Genomic DNA, 23073 nt, shown 5'->3' with positions numbered 1-23073 from the left:
TATGTTGTTCTATAGTATGTAGATGTCTCTCTCCAAAGCAAAGTGTGATTTCTCTCTGCTGTCTCTTTCCTCTGCTATCAGCATAAGTCACTGCTGATTGGTTTACCTGACACCTGGAGGAGGGTGAAGGAGGATGAAGCTCAGCACACAGCCTGTGATTGACAGCCTCAGCTGTGAATGTTTCTTATGTGCTGTGTAGAGGGAGATGTGTCCCTTCTCTCCAATTCAGGGTCAAATTTCACTGAACTCTGTGCTTTAGCTGTGTAGTGTATGTGTGGCATCATATCCACACCCTCTGCTTTCTGCTGCTGAATTAAAAACCTTTGATCTGTGTGTATTATAAGACTGTAGAAGACAGAGGGCTGCAGATAAACAGGTACAACATATGCAGGTGTTTCATCTATGTGTATCACCTGAGGCTAGTCACTTCACTGGGTATATGAAAGGCTTTACAACAACTCTACATTTTCATGTTGAGTTTAATTTGTCCGTGCTGTGTGTGTGTGTGTGTGTGTGTGTGTGTGTGTGTGTGTGTGTCTGTCCAAATCATTACTGGATGACATACAGCTTGATAGGGACATGATCTTAAACCAGCAAGAAGTAAGTTCAAAACTAATCTTTGAAAGTATCATTTTACTAAAAGAGTAGTTGATGTTTGCAATAGACTTCCAGCAGAGGTAGTGAGTATGTCAACAGTAAGTGGATTCGAAAAAGCTTGGGACAAACATCAATCTATACTCAACAACACAGTTAAAAAAAAATCATATAAATAAAAAAGATGTGGCAGACTCAATGGGCCCCTTTGCCTTTCTTCTGCCATCATGGGAATGGTAACACAAAGACAAAGGTAGCTATAAAAAAAAAATTGTCATAATAGATGGAAATTAAGGAACAGTGTGATGTAAACTACCAAAGAAATGTGTTAATGGTTATTCTCCACACTTAAAATCAGGTATATATCCTAAACCATTTAAAAAATGCCTACAGTGCAGGCTTGTTTAAGTTGACATGCCCCTAATTACAAAGTATTTTGGAACATGAAAAAAATATAGTGATCATTTTCTAATAAATACTTTTTTGATTACAACCTTGTGAACTCAAAGTTCAAGAGTAGCCAAACTTCTTGTATGTTAAAAAGATAAAGTTAATCATTACCTCTAACAAAATATGGCAACACCTCCAACATTATATGGAATACTCTTTAATGAAAACCATCCAGTTCTTAGTGGAATACCAAGAAAGGTAAGCAAATGGAAATTTGAATTGGCTTTTAAAATGTGGAAGGAAATGCTAGGTACAAATTTAAATTATATCGCTTTATATTACATGTTATTAGATTATATTTACATTGATTCTTGGTTATGTGAACATGACCTAGCATTATTGAGCCATATGTTTGCTACATACCTAAAAACACATAATATAATATAATAATAATAATAATAATAATAATAATAATAATAATAATAATAATAATAATAATAATTTTGTCTTACTAAGTTATCTTTATTTAGTAAAACACATTTAAAATAATTCAAGAGAAGATATAACTAAAATGTTGTATAATTCTGTTTTATTTCCTGTATAGGATTTGCTATTGATAATGTAGTTTTCCTCCACCATCCTCTGTAACTTATCATTATTTCTATTACTATTATCATAGTTTATTTATCTAAATAGTGGGGCAGATCCACGTACATCGGCGCATATTTGCGTCGGGCGTAGCGTATCTAAGATACACTACGCCGCCGTAACTTACTTTTTTTTTGTATCCTCAAAAGAATGCGCGTCGTAAGTTACGGCGGCGTAGTGTATCTTTGGCGGGGTAAGGGCGCGCAATTCAAATGGATGTGATGGGGGGGTGTTTTATGTAAATACGTCGTGACCCGACGTAAATGACGTTTTTTTTCAACTGCGCATGCGCCGTCCGTCGGGGTATCCCAGTGCGCATGCTCGAAATTAAACCGGAACAAGCCAATGTTTACGACGGTGATGTCATTCTACGCAAATCCCTATTCGCCAACTACTTACATAAAACCCCGTTAAAAATTCAAAATTTGACGCGGGAACGCGGCCATACTTAACATAGGATACGCCTCATATAGCAGGGGTAACTATACGCTGGAAAAAGCCGAACGCAAACGACGTAAAAAAATGCGCCGGCCGGACGTACGTTCGTGGATCGCCGCATCTAGCTAATTTGCATACTCAACGCGGAATTTCGACGGAAAAACCACCTAGCGGCCGGCGGAAAAATGCACCTACGATCCGACGACGTACTAAGACGTACGCCTGTCGGATTGATCCCTCATTCCGTCGTATCTTGTTTTGTGGATGCAAAACAGATACGACGTGGAAACTTTGAAATTACGCGGCGTATCAATAGATACGCCGGCGTAATTAGTTCGTGGATGTGGCCCAGTGTCTTTAATTTAGATTATACTATACGAAATTGCTTTACAGTAGGGCAATTTGTAAATGGATATTAGTAATCATATAGTACTATGAATAATAGAGGTATGAGGGTCCTGCTTATTAGAGCTTACAATTTATTAGAGAAGTGTAAAAAATACATAAGAAATATAAAGTCTTAATTGTAAACCTGTCACACATGTGATGCAAGATCATGGTGTTCTAAATCAGGCCGAGACAATGAAAAATGTACCTTTACTTTTTAAATCCATGATGCTGTTTACCAGTAACCAGAAGGAAGGTCAGCAATTACAACCATTCTGCTTAAATTATTGAAGAAAGCACGCTACTAGCAGCATAGAAGAACCATGGAGTTGGGTCACTCAAAACTCTTCTGTGTTTGGATGCCTTAGATAATTTAACATACACTATATTGCCAAAAGTATTGGACCGCCTGCATTTACACACACATGAACTTTAATGGCATCCCAGTCTTAGTCTGTAGGATACAATACTGAGTTGGCCCATTCTTTGTAGCTATAACAGCTTCAACTCTTCTGGGAAGGCTGTCCACAAGGTTTAGGAGTGTGTCTATGGAAATATTTGGCCATTCTTCCAGAAGTGCATTTGTCGGGTTAGGCACTGATGTGGACAAGAAGGCCTGGCTCGCAGTCTCCACTCTAATTCATCCCAAAGATTAACAGGTTGTGGTCAGGATTGTGTGCAGCCCGTTCAAGTTCCTCCACCCCAAACTCACTCATCGATGTCTTTGTGGACCTTGCATTGAGCACTTGTGCGCAGTCATGTTGAACAGGAAGGGGCCATTCCTAGTCTGTTCCCACAAAGTTGGGAGCATGAAATTGTCCAAAATGTCTTGGTATGCTGACGCCTTAAGAGTTCCCTTCAATGGAACTAAGGGGCCAACCCCTAAAAAACAGCCCCTCGCCATAGTCCCCCCTCCACCAAATGATTTGGACCAGAGCACATAGCAAGGTCCATAAATACATGGATGAGTAAGATTTGGTGTGGAGAAACTTAACTGGTTCTGACTTTAACCTGATAGAACACCTTTGGGATGAATTAGAGCAGAGACTGTGAGCCAGGCCTTCTTGTCCACATCAGTGCCTGACCTCACAAATGCACTTCTGGAAGAATGGTTAAACATTCTCATAGACACACTTCTAAACTTTGTGGATAGCCTTCCCAGAAGAGTTGAAGCGGTTATAACTGCAAAGGGTGGGCCAACTCAATATTGAACCCTATGGACTAAGACTGGGATGCCAATAAAGTTCATGTGCGTATAAAGGCAGGCGTCCCAATACTTTTGTTAATATAGTGTAGATACGACTATAGATCAACATTATGAAAATTCGTTCAGTGTATTAATGAATTGCCTTAACCACTGATGCTGTTTGTTTATGCCTCTTATCACAAATGGTCAATAATTGTACACAATGCCCAAAATCAGAAGCATCAGTTGTAATTTATGGCCACTATAGAAGTGCCAGTAGCGTAATGATTAGCATTGGGTCTGGTTAAATAAATAATGTAATTAGAGACACAGATGTCATGGGTAAGTAGTAGGATAGATCGTGAAGAGGAGTCACCAATAAATAAGTAGGAGAAAATCAAAAAGTGGATTGGGATGCACAGTGGAAGAGAATGTGAGCATAACCAATGAGCTAGAATGCAAAAGGGTTTCCTTAAGTGGTGTGTTTTCTTAAGCCCTGTACACACGATCGGATATCTGATGGAATCTAATCCAATGGATTTTTTCGTCGGATATCCGATGAAACTGACTTTCATCAGTCTTGCCTACACACCATCAGTCAAAAATCTGACTGTGCCAAAACGTGGTGACGTAAAAAACTACGACGAGTCGAAAAAAATGAAGTTCAATGCTTCTGATCATGCGTCGACTTGATTCTGCACACGCGTGGATTTTTATCCGATGGAGTTCCACACAGACGATTGGATTTTTCTATTGTTTTTTTATCCATAGGAAACATTTAAAACATGTTCTATTTTTTAACACCGATGGAAAAAAGACCGATGGGGCCCACACACGATCGGTTTGTCCAGTAAAAACAGTCAATCGGTCTGTTTCCATTGGACAAACTGATCGTGTGTACACAGCTTAAGGGAAAACTTGAGGTAGTCATAATTATAAAATGGTCTGATACATGGAGCGAGGGCATTCCATATTAAGGTGCAGCACAGCAGACTTTTATCCCATCACAATCATTAGAACTGAAGAACTGATTTGGACACGCTGCAAAGCGTCCTCAACCTTACGGAGCAAGTTTACTGTAATGTGGCTGACTACTACTAGTTATACCATGACCTCGATACATTTAAATTTTCACAGACACATTATGGTTTTAAATCTGTAGAAATCTTATGAAGATTCTCATGCTAATAATTACATTTTTCAGTATTTGAAATATTATAAAAATACAGTGGATGGTCCATCTTTTCCTACCTGATTCCACATTGATGGTCACCTACTTTTTTTTTCTACTCGTACATAAGACGTTGGTCTCTTATTTTTTGTGCCTAACATGTCTACATCAACATAGTCTGTACGTATTGTCCTATCCCCTTTTTTCCCATTTGAAAGTTTCTTTATATATTCTACTTAGAAGTTTTATAGATCCTTCCCTATAGTCCTTCTTATTTACCATAATTTTGCTGTAATTATATCTTCACCCTGTGGCTTGTTTTATTCCACATGTTAAATGAGTTACACTATAATGCAGCATATAACCTGTGAGTGTAGTATTCAGTGTTGCCAACCTACCAGACTGAAATGTACTGACAAACCACCCATAATTTACTGACACAGCCATTTTTTTTGGGCATTTCCAAAAGTTAAAAAAATGACAGATTTAAGTGCAAATTTCAGTATTTAGGCTACAAACAAGTACAATATGCAATTAGCAATATGATTTAAGATACATAATAATGCAAAGAACATATGTCTTATTTTATTTTCGATATAGCAAGTAAGTACCTCAGGGACAGGTCTCAGGAGGGTAAGAAATTTGATTGGGTTAGGCACACACATATGAAACTGACTCTCCCAGTGACAATGACAGCAGTGTGCAGCAGCACAGATCACCGACACGACGTGTCCCCTCCTGAGTCACAGCGACAGTCCTAAGCATGTCAGTGCTGTTTAGACTGGAGGGTCCATGTGCATGGAGAGTCTAAACAGCACTGACAGTCCCGCTCCCGGCATGCCTTGCTCCCGACCCGCACACGAGGCTCTGGTCACTCTTGGCTCCCTTGCACCATGACCATAACAGGACATGCTCAGGCACCACCTCCGCCAGAGCCGCCCAAACACACTGTAGCAGGCATTCGGATCGTCTCGGCTGGATCTGGACCTAGCCAAGCATCACAGCCATAATTTTTACTGGCAACCTTTTCCTTTTACTGACATTTACTGGCAGGAGAAAACTGCCTGTTTTTTACTGGCTGACAAGTAAAAATACTGACGGTTGGCAACACTGGTAGTATTGGATGTTTACAGTATTGTCTGAGCTCTTAAAGAAGTATTCACAGGCCATTATGTCTCTTATTTTCCTATTAAAAAGTGGAATACTGAGGTTACCCCATGAAATACAAAGCTTTCCCGTGTGCCAAGGTTAGTATATATGTAAAAACATGCTTCCTTGGTGATAATCATATAAATAAAATTAGACAGTTGAAATATTCTCAAAAGAGCAAGTAATAATGTTTAAATAAGTGTGAACCTTTATTAAAAGATATTGCTTGGTAATTCAATACTTTACATATTTTCTTCTTCTATCATAGAGCTACAAAAATGAGCAACATCAGAAACTGGTTTGATAGGAACAATCCATTGAATCGATTCAAAAAAGGAAATGCCAACTCTACAGAAGAACCTCCAGCTGAAAAAGTGAAGATACATTTGGAGAATAAATACTTGGTGGCCAGACCCATCTATTCAGATGATGGCTTCCATGAACAGAATGAAATAGTAGACAGACATCACACCTCAATATTGGACCATTTAAAGAGGACATGTGGGCAAGTAACACTTCATTATACTGTGAATAAAAAAATCTTCGTCTACTAGGAACAAATATATGTAGATATAAGCAATATAAGCAATGTGTTTATTTTTAATTTTTTTTGTATTTTAAGATTTTTACGTTGGATTTTTTTTTCTCCTGTCATGCACTGAAAATTTTAAAACATTATCTAGCAGTTTCAGTATTTCCTAATCTTTTTCCTTTCTTCATTAATCTTTGGGTCAATCACCCTTGTGTGCCCCTTAGGGAATTCACTCACAGGATTTCACTTATCACTTATTACTAAGAAAGGTCAAAGATTGCTTGTGTGTATTCTTATCCTTATTGTCTCCTTTTAATTATAATATAACATTTGATAAACCATGCTTACCCAGTTTACATTTCACCTTATAAATTCATAGGTCCATGTATAAAAGAATGTAAGGGAAGATCTCATACTGTAAAAACTTCCAGACAAACTATTAATATAAAATACAATGCATAAAACTTGCATTTGATGAGTTTTATCCTCACTCGTATTATCCTGAACACTGAAAGAAAACACAGATGATGTTTATAATAAAGTTTCAGACTAGGTTCACACTATTGCAGGTCCTGCATGCCATGTTTGTGCGGGCACAGCAGCCCATTTATTGGAATGGGCTGCTGTTCCTGTGAGAAATGCAGTAAAAAGGTATATTTTCAGATGCATGCGGGTGCCATTAGGCACATTTTGGCTGTGGACGCAAGAATGTGTGTGATTTGTACCCACAATAGTGTAAACCTGATCTTCAGATGGTTTCTTTTATTTCTCAAAGATATTACTTTTGTTTGGTTTATGTAAAAATAGAAAACATTGATTTAGAGATATGGGGCCAAATCCTCAAAAAACGGGCTTAACTTAACTTTTCCGAGTTAAGTTACACTGCCGCAAATCTCCCAAGTTAGGTGCCGATCCTCAAAGCACTTACCTGGAAATTTTCGGCAGTGCAACTTAACTCCGTCCGGCGCAAGGCGTTCCTAATACAAATGGGCGATTCCCATTTAAATTAGGCGCGCTCCCGCGCCGGACGTACTGCGCATGCCCGTGACGTCATTTTTCCCGACGTGCATCGCGTGTTTTTATGATACGCCGAGTTTTGAGGATCGCGCCGGGTAAAAAAGTTGCGTCGGGTTAAAAAAAAGATACGGTGGAAAAAAAAAATCAAATTTAAAAAAAAATCGCGGCGATCGAAAAAAAGGTCTGTTTTTACAAGGTGTAAACAGTTTACACCTTGTAAAAGCAGCCCTAATTTTATGCATGCAAACGTAAACTTACGGAAAAAAAACAAAGCTGAAAAGCTTTGTGGATCTCCGTAAGTCCTCATTTGCATACACGAAGCGTCATTTCGACGCAAAATGCCCCCAGCGGCGGATGCGGTACTGCATCCTAAGATCCGACAGTGTAAGTCTCTTACAGATGTCGGATCTTCTGCCTTTCTTTGGAAAACTGTTTCTGAGGATCAGTTCCAAAGATAGGCACAGGGATACGCAGGCTGAACAGCAGATCCGCCTGCGTATCCCTTTTGAGGATTTGGCCCATTGTTTGCATGCATAGGCGTGGGCACAGGGTGTGCCAGGTGTGCCCAGGCACACCCCAATCACCCGGTGTAGCGCAGATTCCCCCTGTTTAGACAACTGATATTTCACCCAAGCCCCCTAAAAAATACAATTGTAAAAAACAATAAAAAAGAAAATAATAAAAATCAAAACTACTGACATCGTCCACTGCCCTACTGACACTGTCCATTGTGCTGCTGTCAGTCATTATACACATGAACACACCAAATGGGTTTGAGCTTTGGGGTGCACACCCTAATGCAATAGGCTGTGCACACCTATGTTTGCATGTATATGCATTTTGTGTACATTATATTATTTTATATTGTAAGTAAATATCTGCACAAAATTTAATTTAAAATCTAAGGAAATTAAAAAACTACATTTGCAGTGGGGATTCCCTCTGTACTGCAAAGTTTAAATGCTAGGGTAACATTGAAAAGCACCTTTTCCTTCCTTATCCGTCACTGTCACAAGCTTCCTCCTCTCAACCGGTACACTAAACTGCTGCTCTTTGCCATCACATCTATCTGGTTGCACTCTGATGTCTTCACATATAATGCAGGACCAGCAGTTCTGCATTGTGAGGACATTGAAAGTTCACCCACAATGTGGAGAGTTAGGCCTCGTACACACAGACGGACTGTCCGATGAAAACGGTCCACCGGACCGTTTTCATCGGACATGTCCGCTGCCGGATTTTGGTCTGATGGTTGTACACACCATCAAACCAAAATCCCCACGGACAGGATACGCGGTGACGTGGCCGCGCCGTCGCCGCGCCGATGACGCGGCGACGTGCGCGACCCTGGAAGGTCAATGCTTCCACGCATGCGTCGAATCACTTCGACGCATGCGAGGGCTTTCGGCCAAGCAGACATGTCCGGTGAGTCTGTACAGACGACCGGACATGTCCGACGGAGAGGCTTCCAGCGGACATGTTTCTTAGCATGCTAAGAAACATTTGTCCGCTGGAAACCTGTCCGATCCGCCGGAAAATTGTCCGGTCGGACGTACAGACGACCAAACATGTCCGCTGAAACTGGTCTGCGGACCAGTTTCAGCAGACATGTTCGGTCGTGTGTACGGGGCCTTAGAGGAAATCAGAGAACGCCAACTCCTAGGAGAGCAAGAAGTAATGGCCTGTACACACGTTCCGAAAATCAGATGACAGATTGTCTGTTTTTTTTTTTTTGCATGCTAGTCGCATATCAAAAATGGAGAGGTTACTAAAGTGATGAAAATTCTCGCACGACAGAATAAAAAAATTGGAAATGATGTCATGTGTTGTAATGCATTTCTATTGTATTTTCGGACAACAACTATACTGATTAAACGAAAATCGTTTTGGTATTGTATGAGAATTTTGTTTGTTAGTTCGATCGGATAATATCAGATCAACTCTCGTGAACGGCTCTCGAAAGGTCCGTACTAACAATCCAATTATCGTATGATCGATTCGAAAGCGGTATTTTCAGTCCGATTTTCGGATCGTGCGTATGGGCCAGAAAGTGAAAAAATTGCATTTAGCCCTTGCAGTGCCTGGGGCTCTACTGTAAGGGTGTTTTTTTTAATTCCCCTGGAGCTCACCTTTAAGGAATATGTGTAATGTAGACATTATGATACTCACTCCCCACCCCAACAAAAAGCATTAAATAAAACTGTGGAAGGAGGAGGACTGATGTGAAAATTGCATTTGCCATATCCATAAATGTGAGGCCGCGTACACACGACCGGTTCATCCGATGAGAATGGTCCGACGGACCGTTTTCATCGGTCCACCGCTGAAGTGGCCTGATGGTCTGATGTGTGTACACACCATCAGTTCAAAATCCGATCGGGTCAGAACTCGGTGACGTAAAACACACAACGTGCTGAAAAACTAAGTTCAATGCTTCTAAGCATGCGTCGACTTCATTCTGAGCATGCACGGGTTTTGAACCGATGCTTTTGTGTACTAACCATCGGTTTGGACTGATCGGTCAGCGGTCCATCGGTTCGATTTTAAAGCAAGTTTAAAAATTTTGGTCCGTAGGACCAAAGACCGATGGGCCGTAAACACGGTCGGTTTGGACCGATGAAACTTAACTTCGGTCCATTCTCATCGGTTTTGACCGACCGTGTGTACGCAGCCTAAGTGCCTTTTTCAATCATAGTCAGGAAAACGATTACAGTTAGGCAGTGGCTACAAGTAACAGCAGGGTCCTCACTGCTATAGGCTCAATACATGTGACTTTAACACTAGGAAAGAATCATTAATTTAGCCATGACTGTCATTTTCAAATTACAAAGATGAAAACAAATGTCATTTAAAAAAAAAAAAAGTATCCTTCTCCTGGTGTGTTTGTTTTGTGAACTGAGCCTATAGGCTAACTCCACAAAGCATTACACAAAGATAAATATCTTTATTTTCTGGCACATTGTAATGAGAGGATAAGTATGTATATTTTTAGTCACATGTCATTTTCAAATCATATTGAGCTCAACTGAAAATACCTGTCACTTTAAATAAAAATAAGTATCTTTATTCTAGTGTTTTAGCTTTGTGAATTGAGCTTTACATGTTTTAATAAATCCGTTCCTATCGTATAAATTGAATCCAGATAGATAAACATAGACAACCTCCTGTTCCTACTCTACTCTCTCTCTCTCTCGCATTTTTGTGTCCTTTAACCAGTTACCTACTGCCCTATAGAGCTTTAACAGCTACAGGGTGACCGCGCTGAGCTGCATTTCCGGGTATCGGGTACAAGTGTGAGCTGCCGACGGCTCACTCCCGCTCGATTCTACACAGTCAGAGCTGATCATGGACCCAATGTCCGCCAGCACCCACTGATCATTCTGTACACAGGAAGAATGGTGATCTGCCTATATAAACAAGGCAGATTGCTGTTCTGTCACCAAGGAAGGCATGGATCCTGTGTTCCTGTAAAGCAGGGACACAGATCCATGGCTTTCCCTAGTACAAGCACCTCCCCCATTACAGTAAAACACCAGCTAGGCACACAGTTAACCCTTTGATCACCCCTGATGTTAACCCCTTCACAGCCAGTGTCATTAGTATTGTGACAGTACATATTTTTAGCACTGATCGCTGTATTAGTGTCACTGGTCCCCAAAAAAGTGTCAGTTTGGTGTCCGATTAGTCCGCCAGAATATCGCAGTCCTGATATAAGTCGCTGATCGCCGCCATTACTAGTAAAAAAAAAATCCATAAATATATCCCATAGTTTTTTATTTTACCAAAAATATATCCCATAGTTTTTTATTTTACCAAAAAACATGTAGCAGAACACATATTGGCCTAAATTGATGAAGAAAATAGATTTGTAAAAAAAAAAATTATGGCATATGTTCTATAGCAGAAAGTAGAAAATATATTTTTTTTTCAAACCCGTCAGTTGTCTTTTGTTTATAGTGCAAGAAATTAAAAACACAGGTGATCAAATACCACCAAAAGAAAGCTTTTGGTTAAGTTGATGCAGTGCGGTATAGCAAAAAATGGCATGGTCAGTAAATCTTTCAGAGCTAAAGTGGTTAATGACCAGAGCTCACACTAATCGGGAGCAGGACTTCCCCATCAGTAGATAGATGATGAACTAGTTCCTAGACCACAGGCTACAGCAGGCTGTCCTAGACCCACGTCCAGGGCCGGAAAAAGGGGTGAGCAGGAGGAGCAGCTGCACAGGGCACAGGGCACCACAAGGAGATTGAGAGGGGATTTTTGTTGGGAGGAGAATTTGGGAGGCAGCAGGGGGGTAAGAATTGCTCTAGGAGGGGACATTTGAGGGGGTGCTAGGAGTGGTTATTCAGGGGTAATTTGTGTTGAGAGGATGATGCGAGAAGAGGAATTGTACTAGGAGGGTTGATTTGGGGGGTTTGTGCTAGAGGAGGTGATATGGTAGAGGAGGGAGGGAATTTGTGCTAGGGAAGATTTTTGCTGACACATAATGCTCATACATCTTTGAGGGGGCACCGTTTGGCATGTTCGGGACCTTGTCACGGCACTGCCCACATCGCTAACCTTTCTCCCTCTCTTCACATCATTGGTTCATTCTTGACACTCTCTGGACTAATAAAGCAAAGGTAAACCCATCGATTCAACTGTTTCTCAAGACAGTTACATTCAAGGCATATTCAAATGGTGGGACTAAGACAGCTGCTTGTGCCCTCAACCAAACTGTCAAGCCCATGGAGACTTCAGGCTAAGATGGCAGCTTCCTTAGCTGCATAGGATAGAATGGTTTTAGGTGCCCTTTACCAATATTCCTTTAATTCAAGTAGAACACGTCAAGTTGGAATGGTGGATCAGTAGTGTAACTTCATTCATAAGCATCATTAGCTCAAACACAGACCCCTGGGGAAGCACCTAATACTTATATTATCTACATTTATATAGTGTAAAACGTTGTTATGTGCATCGTGGCTACAACAAAGACATTTCAGAATTGTTGTGCCATCTACTTAAATCATCTACTGCAGCTACAGTTTGAATTGTAGTTTTAGTGCCATTAAATTTCAAAAAAGAATTATGTAACGGTTATATCACTTTTTTAAATTAAAGGAGCATTGCCTTTTAAGTAGAAAGTTGCATGGCTTGGTGATATGTGTTGACACTGGCCCTTTTCTCTGTTTTAAATGTTTATACATGTGCCCCCAGTTACAAAACATGTGTATATATTGCAGTATACAAGTGAATTTTTTTTTTCCATGACCGGTTACCTTTAAGCCTAATGTAATTGGTATGTTGGTGATCTGTAGGTTTCTTTACATGTATGTTGTCAAATGGTTCAAAGTACACAAAAAAAACACATTTAATAATTAATCGGTTATTGTCTTCATACATAGGTGTTCTGCTCAGAAAGCAAAGAGAATTGCATTTACTTATTTTCCAATTATGGCCTGGCTTCCACAATATACATTCAAGGAATGGATTCTCAGTGACATCATTTCTGGGGTGACAACAGGCCTTGTTGCTGTTTTGCAAGGTTTGTTATTTTCATGTTTTTTATCCAAAGTACTCAGTAATAAATTAAATGGCTATGGCTATAAGAAAATATTTCTTCTCTCAACAACACTAACAACATTCAGTAACACTGTTCCATGGGTCACTGGTGGATGGTATATATGTCACTACCAATGGTAGAGAGGTCAGTAACCCCCTTATCCACACAACTTGTGCTTAGCAGACACTTAAATAAAAACTAAACCCACTGATTTAAGTGTTTTACAAAATAATTGAAAACAGGCTTCTGTTGATGACTATCGCAATTTTCAGTGTGCTTATGTCAGCTCTCAGCAGAACTGTCTAACCCTCAAAGGACTGGAGCCATAGTTGGTCATGTGCGCAGCACCATGCAACTGCAGATCTAAATAGGTGCTTAGATTGGGTCATTGTCAGCTCTAAAGGATAGAAATGTTTAGATCTGCTTCAAATATCTAAACTGATCAAGCTGTTGGTATGGATTTAGTCCAAAATATGGGTTTAGGAAATATTGTAATTGTAGTGCAACTTAAACCTTGATACCATGGGAGAGACAGGACAACATGAAGTACCATGGTCCTAAATACCACACCACTCTGACCAGATGTAGAATGCAGCCTGCATGTACAACAAGCAAATCTTAGTTCATAATGAGCACAATTGTGTCAAGAATCATTAATCAGACTGAGACAGAAATGCAGAAAGAATCACACCTTTTAATGTAATCATAAAAATAGTACAGATCAGAACACGTAGTCAAAGCCAGGGATCGGAAGCCAATGCGGGTAGTCAGACAAGCCAGTAATAAGGAAACCAGAGATCAGTGTAGTCAGTGGCAGAGAACCAGGATCAGGAACTAGAAGGGATGTCAGCCGGCAAATTCTTTCACAGGAACACAGCACAGAATCTCCAGATATGTTGACCAAGGCAAAGGCACAAATGAAATGAACAAGGCAGTTTGACAAGCAGGAAATGATCACCAGATGAGCCACTGTGGAAACCATGAGTGCTGACAATTATCTGACAGCTGAGCAGCCTGATCACAGAGAAGAGAACTGCCAGCCCTGACAGCACTCCCTCTTAAACTACCCCCCCTCGGAGGGGCATTGGGTTTGAGGTGAAAATGTTTATGGAAAGCAGGGAGGAGGACAGGAGCATGCACATCTGAGGATGAGACACAGAGCATTCTTCCAGACTGTACCCTTTCCAAAGAACAAGGTACTGTATGTGCCCTCGGAACCTACAGGAGTCAATGATAGATTGTATCTCATACGCCTCATGATTCTCAACCTGAACCGGGCGAGAATGTAGTACCGAGGGGGTGAAGAGGTTGCACCCCAAAGGTTTTATTAATGAAACACGGAATACGTTAGAAATACGCATGTTGAAAGGAAGATCTAAAGCGTAGGACACTGGGTTGATCCTACGGAAAATATAGAAAGGCCCAATATACCGCAGTGCCAGTCTTGGTGAGAGAACATGGAGTCGGAGGTTACGGAATGACAGCTAGACTCTCTCTCCAATGTGGTAGGAAGGCACAGGTAGGAGTCGGCGGTCAGCATGAAGTCCGTACCTATCACTTGGCATGTCGCAAGGATTCTTGGACCTGCACCCAAGTGGAACGCAGATGTTCCTCTAACGCAGGAATTCTTTGAGAAACAAATGTGTCAGGCAACATGGATGACTGGAACCCATAATTTGCCATAAACTGAGACAATCAGGAAGCAGCATTGACTGCACTATTGTGAGCAAACTACGCCCAAGGTAAGAGGTCTGACCAGTTGTTATGGTGGTCAGAATTTTTGCAACATAGAAACTGCTCCTAGGCTTGGTTGGCTCATTTTGCGGCCCCATTGGACTGTGGGTGATACGCCAAGAAGGAAAGCTGAATTCCCAACTGTGCATCAGGTGAGCCACTGTGGAAACCATGAGTGCTAACAATTATTGGACAGCTGAGCAGCCTGAGCACAGAGAAGAGTGCTGAGCACAGAGAAGAGTGCTGCTGAGAGCCCAGCCCTGACAAAATGTCAATATTTTTTGATAAATAGGAATGAGAGAATATTAATTAGTGTTCCAATAGTGCCTAATGTGCAATGTCACATATAATTTATGTCAATCTGATTTGATGGGCTCCTGTATCTTGTTTTAGTGATCAATATGTAAGTATTATGTTTGGAATTTCATGTATGTATGTTTTATGTATTATAATGTAATTTGCAGTGTTGATGTATATTATTGATGTAAAATGAATGCAATTATCAGTCGAGGTAAAATGCAAAGGTAATCAAAGGTCCTAAAATATGTCAGATTGAATGAGTCACTTCTTAACTACTACAGAAACATGGCAATTTGTTACTTTAACATAGTATGAGAAATGTATGTACTAACAGGATATTGAAACTTCACTGCCTGCTGTGTGTCCTGCTGATCACCTTCAGCATCCTACACTACCCTCCACACATTTTCCTTGCTAGTGAGTGAGGCCAATGTCTGGCTGCCGATGCAGCCAATTAGAGTTCTCCTGTCCCTGATGCACTGTCCTACTAAACTATGCTTAAAAAAGTACCCTGTTGATAATTTAAGATATAGTTGTTAAGGTTGCATAAAGACTATCCAGTTCAACATGAGTGTGTGTGTGTGTGTTTATGTCACTACCATTTTCCACATTCCTCTACATTGTAACACATCTAAAAGTTTATTGAATTCATCTAAACTCCCTACTGACACTACCAATTGTGAAAGGGATTTCCATATCCTTACCACTCTAACAGTAAAGGACCTCTTACGCAGTTTAACCCTTTCATGCCTAAGCCTATTTCTGGCATGTGTTGCTTACAAGTTAAAATCCATATTTTTTGCTAGAAAATTACATAGAACCCCCAACAATTATATATATATATATATATATATATATATATATATATATATATATATATATATATATATATATATATATATATATATATATATATATTTTAGTAGAGACCCTAGAGAATAAAATGGCAATCGTTGCAATATTTTATGTCACACTGTATTTGCGCAGCGGTCTTTCAAATGCAATTTTTGGGAAAAATACACTTTCCTTAACTAAAAAAACAAAACTAAACAGTAAAGTTAGCCCAATTTTTTGTATAATGTGAAAGATGATTTTACGCCAAGTAAATATATTTCTAACATGTCATGCTTTGAAATTGCGCATACACTCAGGGAATGGCGACAAACTACGGTACCTAAAAATCTCCATAGGCTTCTTAGAATAACAGCCAAAAGGTTTTTAAACACATCGGTTGTTATCACTAAAAAGCCAATCACCCTCTCTACAAAACGGTACCAGGGTGATGCCTGAAGGGGTTAAGATTGAACCGCTTCTCATCCAACTTCATTGTGTGGCCACATGTCCTCTTTAGAGACCTTAGGTTTCTACCCGATGCTAGACTCCCCTTTTAAAGATTTGTTTATCATGATCACATCCTCCTTTAAGTGCATCTTCTCCAGGAAGAAAAAGTTTGATGTTTGGAGTCAGTCCTCATAACTGAGGTCCTCCAGCCCCCTTATTAGCTTTGTTGCTTTTCTCTCTAATTAAAGCACATCCTTCCTGAGGACTGGTGACCAAAACTGGACAGCATACGCAAGATGTGGCCGAACCAAAGTTTGTTGTTTGACTTTTGTCTAATTTTGCAGCAATACCCTATATTAGCTGCCAATTTAGGCAAGAGGAGGTAAAAAATTTAGTTTTTATTAGTTTTCTTCTGGAAAAAAAAGTCAGCTGTGTGTTTGAAAAAAATTACTCCCACTAAGATCTCTTAACTTTAAAGGTCGACTGAACCCAAAATAGATATTTTAGTTACATTGTAATTATGTTCTGAGCAGAGCATGTAAAGGTTCATAAATGAAAACCCTGTCTTATTTCTACCCTATACAGTAGGTCCCCAGGTTACAAACAAGATAGGGACTGTAGGTTTGTTCTTAAGTCAAATTTTTTTGTAAGTTGGAACAGTGGCGCAGGATAGAGCGGTGATGTGCATGCTTCACTAGACCGCACTAGGCCAGACCAGGCCGCGACGGGCGGTTTTAGCGTACCAGGCCTGTGGATGGGCAGGCAGGATGATGAGGGGGCCCCTTAACTCACAGCCAGGACAGGAACGGCTCACTCCAGCAAGGCACAGGCCAGGAAGATGGCAGCGGCTGCGGGTGTGTGGGATCGCCGCAATACAAGCACAGGACACAGCAGGGTATGTTGAGGAACAGGCAGGTAAATCGGTTGTTTTTTTAGCGTTTATGTGCACGGATGGCTAAGGATGGAGTGCAGGATTCTTGGAGCTCCTCACTAACAAGTAGGAGTCGTTTGCAACTCGGATGTTCGTAACTTGGGGACCCCCCTGTAGTAAGTATTAATAAAGAGTATTTTTGGGATATATTATTTTAATACATTACAGTCGTCTTAAAAAAGGTAAAACAGTGTTTTGCTACATGTTAATCCTTCAGGAAAAACTGTTTGATTTTTAGCACTAAAAGATTTCACTAAATCAGTCATTAAGAAAATGCCAAACTGCACTCTATGAATTGGCATAATTTTCTATCTGTAATAGTCTGCCTAAAGCACCAGTGTTTTTTTTAATGGCCAATATTGCATACAATATAACTGTCTGGTTTATTTAGGTTTGGCATATGCTCTGCTAACAAATGTACCACCAGGGTATGGACTGTATGCAGCATTTTTTCCAGTTGTGGTTTATTTCTTCTTTGGAACTTCTAGACATATTTCTGCTGGTGAGTATTTTTTCACATTTTCCTGTTTAGATATACAGTATTAATAATATATTTTTACATTAAACATAATATGCTGGATACAAACCTTGTTTCTATTAAGGGTTAAACTACATGGGCAACTTTTAGCTATGTAATTGCACTACTAAAATCCCCCTCTATTTTGGAGCACATTGCTTTCAGTGGGGTTGGCTACATGGGAACTTAATGTAATCTCATGTATATTTGCAGGGTTTTAACAAGCAATGCGCTGGAATGAATGGGTCCTACATCATTTAGCCAAAGCCAGAAGAAAGTATAGGTTTATTTGCAGAGATTTCCTAGAAAGCACCAATATTTCATACTTCCTTTAGTTTTCACTGAAACGGGGAGAGGAAAAATCTCCCAAATGGGCCACAACCATACACTAGTAGATTTTTTTTATTGTTAATTTTAGTATGTTTATTTATTTTTCAAATCATTAGCCAAATTGATGTTTGTTGTTGACCGCAGTGACAAGAGAATCAAAAACATTTTCTCGAATGAACACATTTTTAACAACGTATGCTTTTTATTTGGTAAGGTCCGCTTGTTCTGAAATTTAATGTTAAAGCACTTTTGAACAAAACTTATCAAGTAATAAAATGCACTTGTAATTTTGTATGAATTTTCACACTATTGTTTTAAGGATTAGGGATGAGCCGTACACCCCATCCCCCCGGTTCGGTTCGCAGCAGAACATGCAAAATAGGCAAAAAATTAGTTCGAACACGCGAACACCGTTAAAGTCTATGGGACATGAAGATGAAAAATCTAAAGTGCTAATTTTAAAGATTAATATGCAAGTTATTGTCATAAAAAGTGTTTGGGGACCTGGGTCCTGCCCCAGGGGACATGTATCAATGCAAAAAATGTTTTAAAAACTGCAGTTTTTTCAGGAGCAGTGATTTTAATAATGCTTAAAGTAAAACAATAAAAGTGAAATATTCCTTTAAGTTTCGTACCTAGGGGGGGTGTATAGTATGCCTGTAAAGTAGCGAATGTTTCCTGTGTTTATAACAGATTCTGCACAAAATTACATTTCTAAGAAAAAAAAGTAATTTAAAACTACTATAATGAATAAACTACTATAATGAATTGTCGGGTCCCGGCAATACAGATCAAAGTCATTTAAAGTCATTGAAAAGTAACTAAAAAAAAGTGTGGGTGCCCCCCTAAATTCCATTACCAGGCCCTTCATTCAGGTCTGGTATGGATATTAAGGGGAACCCTGCGCCATAATTAAAAAAAATGGCATGGTGTTCCCCCAAAAATCCATACCAGACCCTTATCTGAGCACGCAACCTGGCAGGCCACAGTAAAAGAAGGGGGGACGAGAGAGCATTAGAGGGGGTGGGGTCACCCATCCACATCACGGATGGCCCCTCCCTTGGTTATAAAAGAACCATCAAACAGCTTGCGCTTCATTAGGCCGGGTGCCTCAGATGCAGGGAGGATCGTGTGTCGTTCCTTGCTGGAGTGGAGAGCATCGCTGGAGAATAAGAATTTGCTGGAGCATCACTGGAAAATAAGCCCCCCGCCCGCAGATCCCCACAACCACCAGGCAAGGGTTGTGGGGATGAGGCCCTTGTCCCCATGTTAAGGGCATGTGGCCTGGTACAGTTCAGGAGGAGGGGTGCTCTCTTGTTCCCCCTCTTTTCCTGCGGCCTGCCAGGTTGCATGCTCGGATAAGGGTCTGGTATAGATTTTTGGGGGGAACCCACGCCATTTTTTTAAAATGGCGCAGGGTTCCCCTTAAAATAATCATACCAGGCCTGAAGGGCCTGATATGGAATTTGGGGGGACCCCTACGCTTTTTTTTTATTTTGGTTTGGGGTTCACCTTAATATTCATAACAGACCCAAATGGCCTGGTAATGGACTAAGGGGGGAAGCCATGCTGTTTTTTTTTTCAATGACTTTTATCTGTATTGCCGGGACCAGACAATTCATTATAGCCGCGAATAGTTTTAAATTACTTTTTTTCCTTTAGAAATGTAATTTTGTGCAGGGACTTTTCTACAGGCATACTATAGACACCCCCCAGGTACGAAATCTAAAGGAATATTTCACTTTTATTGTTTTACTTTAAGCAATATTAAAATCACTGCTCCTGAAAAAACGTCAGTTTTTAATACTTTTTTTGCATTGATATATGTCTCCTGGGACACAGCTGGCAAAAAAATGAAAAAAGGAGAGGTTTTAACAATTACTTTTGTTATCCAAATGTTTTTTTATAAAAGACGTATATACTGTATGTTCTTGTTTATTTTGCCCTTTTGTATTCCGTCTCTAATGCAAAGTAGAATATAGAGAGATTCAATGAACCAAGGACAGCCATAATAAGGCAGCACTGTGGTTAAAATAATAGAATACCTGTTTTAAAAATATGGTTCAAGATGTCAGTACTATGGGCCAGATTCACAGAAGAAGTACGCGGGCATCTACTGATACGCCGGTGTACTTTCAAATTTCCCCCCGTCGTATCTTTGTTTTGAATCCTCAAAACAAGATACGACGGCTTCTGAGTTAGATCCGACAGGTGTACCTCTTCGTAAGCCTTCGGATCTAAGATGTAATACTTCGGCGTCCGCTGGGTGGCGGTTTCCGTGTCGGGTATGCAAATTAACGTTTTACGACGATCCACAAACGTACGCGCGGCCGTCGCATTTTCGAACGTCGTCTGTAGTCGGCTTTCTCCGGCGTATAGTTAAAGCTGCTATTTTGCGGCGTATAGGTAGACTTGCCATGTTAAGCATGACCGTCGTTCCCGCGTCAAAATTTGAAAAAAAAATTGCGTAAGTCGTCCGTGAATAGGAGTTAAAGTTAAAAAAAATTAAAAAAAAAAGTTAAAAAAATGACGTCAGTGCGACGTCATTTCACGCAAAGCACGACGGGAAATTTAAAAATGGAGCATGCGCAGTTCAATCGGCACGGGGACGCGCTTCATTTAAATGAATCACGTCCCCTACCCGCCGATTTGAATTAAGCGCCGAGAGATACACTACGCCGCCGTAACTTACAGCGCAAAATCTTCCTGGATTCGACTTAGAGCCAGGTAAGATACGGCGGCGTAGCGTATCTCTGATACGCTGCGCCTGGGCATTTCTATGTGAATCTGGCCCTATATCTTTAATCCTAATCAATAATATATTGATATATTGATATATTGAATGTTGGCTTAAACTTGTGTTGCATACAAATGTTGTTGAAAATTTTGATCGTCAAGAATGCGGTGACGTACAACACGTACAGAAAAATGAACTTCAATAGGCAGTGCGGCTCTTCTGCTTGATTCCGAGCATGCGTGGATTTTTGCGCATCGCAATTGCATACACACGATCAGAATTTCCGACAAGAACTTTTGTTGTCGGAAAAATTGAGAACCAGCTCTCAAACATTTGTTGTCGGAAATTCCGACAGCAAATGTCTGATGACACACGGTTGGAATATCCGACCAAAAGCTCACATCGAACATTTGTTGTCGGAAATTGTGATCGTGTGTACGTGGCATTGGTTTAGCCAATGAAAAATCTAATGTTTGCAACCTGAATTTGCAGTTGTATTTTACACCTCTGCTAAGTTCAAGATAATTTGTTGTGAAATCTCATTGTGATTGTCCTAACATAAGATCAAAATAAATCAAATCATAAAAGAATGCTTGGAAAAGCAGCTGGTCAATGTTTAATTTGCTTGTGTGTTATGAATGTGCAATTCTGCATTAAACTTCCTTTGGCAATTATTTCTATTGTACAATCAGATGTGCAGAACATCGTAAAATTCTTCCACAGAGTGGTTTTATATGCAGGTTTATTTTTCCTGCTGTGTCGGGTGACTTTGCATAAAATATGTTGCAATCTAAAAGTAAATTGAACAGTAGATTTGTTGTTACTGTGGATTACTGCTCATCACTGCGCTTTGTATTTTGCTGCTAAAAAAACACATTTAACATTAATCTCCAAACTGCCTAAATCATTGATGTTTTTCTGTGTAGGTCCCTTTCCTGTCACATGCCTAATGGTTGGCTCAGTGGTGACAAATCTTGTAGGCAGTGCATCCACGAGCGCCGGCAATTCTACTGCAGGCAACAGCACAGATGAAAATTATATAAATGAACAAAAAGTTATGGTGGCAGCATCTTTAACTTTTCTTGTTGGAATAGTGCAGGTTAGTTGTGTCCATTGTTAAGAAAGCTCAAACTTTGCAAAAATATTTCCAAACTAACTTTTTTTTTCTTTGATACAGTTGGCTTTGGGGTTTCTGCAGTTTGGTTTTATTGTTATATATTTGTCAGAGCCATTAATTAATGGATTTACAACTGCTGCAGCCATTGAAGTTGTGATATCTCAACTAAAATATGTTTTTGGATTAAACATTCCTGCTTTTAATGGACCACTTGCCAATTTTTATGTAAGTATTAATAGTAATCTATAATTCATGATTCATAATTCAACATTTAAAATACAACGATTTACATACATTGCAGATTTTAGAACACACATAAAAATACATACCACCATTAGAAATGTTGTAAAATTTTTAAATTTTCACAGTTTCAAACGAAATCATGGGATTTTGGTGAAATTCTACTACTAGGCAAAACTCATTTGAGTCAATAGGGAAAGTAAAGTTAAAGTGATTGTAACTCTTAAAACACCTTTTACTGGCAGCCCCTCCCTTTTATCTGGTGATAACTCACTCTGTAATGCCGCGTACACGCGATTGGTCAAACCGATGAGAACGGTCTGATGGACCGTTTTCATCAGACCAAACCGATCGTGTGTAGGCCCCATCGGTTATTTATCCATCGGTTAAAAAAATTCAACCTTGTTTTAATTTTAAGCAATGAATACATAACTGATAGAAAAAAAACGATTGTTTGTAGGCACGTCCATCGGTTAAAAATCCACGCATGCTCAGAATCAAGTCGACTCATGCTTGGAAGCATTGAACTTCGTTTTTTCAGCACGTCGTTGTGTTTTACGTCACCGCGTTCTGACACGATCGTTTTTTTAACCGATGGTGTGTAGGCACGACTGACCATTAGTCAGCTTCATCGGTTAACCGATGGAAAAATTCATCAGACTGTTTTCATCGGATGGACCGATCGTGTGTACGCGGCATAAGTGTTTGTTTAAAAAGATAGCTCTAAATACCTTTTTCTGTTATCTTCAGGCTGGTCATGTGACTCCTGACCGCTCTGCTACTACGATTCAGGGCTACAGTGGGAGGGGCTGAGATCTCCCTCTGATGT

At 40.0% G+C, this 23073-nt stretch overlaps 1 protein-coding gene across 1 annotated transcript in view; it reads left to right on the top strand.

The window, feature by feature from the left end:
• Positions 1-1170: 1170 nt before the first annotated feature.
• Positions 1171-23073, top strand: part of LOC120931781 (chloride anion exchanger-like) — a 91605-nt gene continuing 69702 nt past the window's right edge. Inside the window, exons 1-6 of the mRNA XM_040343546.1 lie at positions 1171-1242; positions 6232-6468; positions 12900-13039; positions 17695-17805; positions 21814-21986; positions 22065-22229. Coding sequence (XP_040199480.1) covers positions 1190-1242; positions 6232-6468; positions 12900-13039; positions 17695-17805; positions 21814-21986; positions 22065-22229 — 879 coding nt within the window. The 5' untranslated portion in view covers positions 1171-1189. The remainder of the gene's footprint in view (positions 1243-6231; positions 6469-12899; positions 13040-17694; positions 17806-21813; positions 21987-22064; positions 22230-23073) is intronic.

The sequence above is a fragment of the Rana temporaria genome, chromosome 3 (assembly GCF_905171775.1).
Source record: "Rana temporaria chromosome 3, aRanTem1.1, whole genome shotgun sequence".
Lineage (NCBI taxonomy): Eukaryota > Metazoa > Chordata > Amphibia > Anura > Ranidae > Rana > Rana temporaria.
Note: the sequence above shows the minus strand (reverse complement) of the source record. Positions and strands in the feature narration are given on the sequence as shown.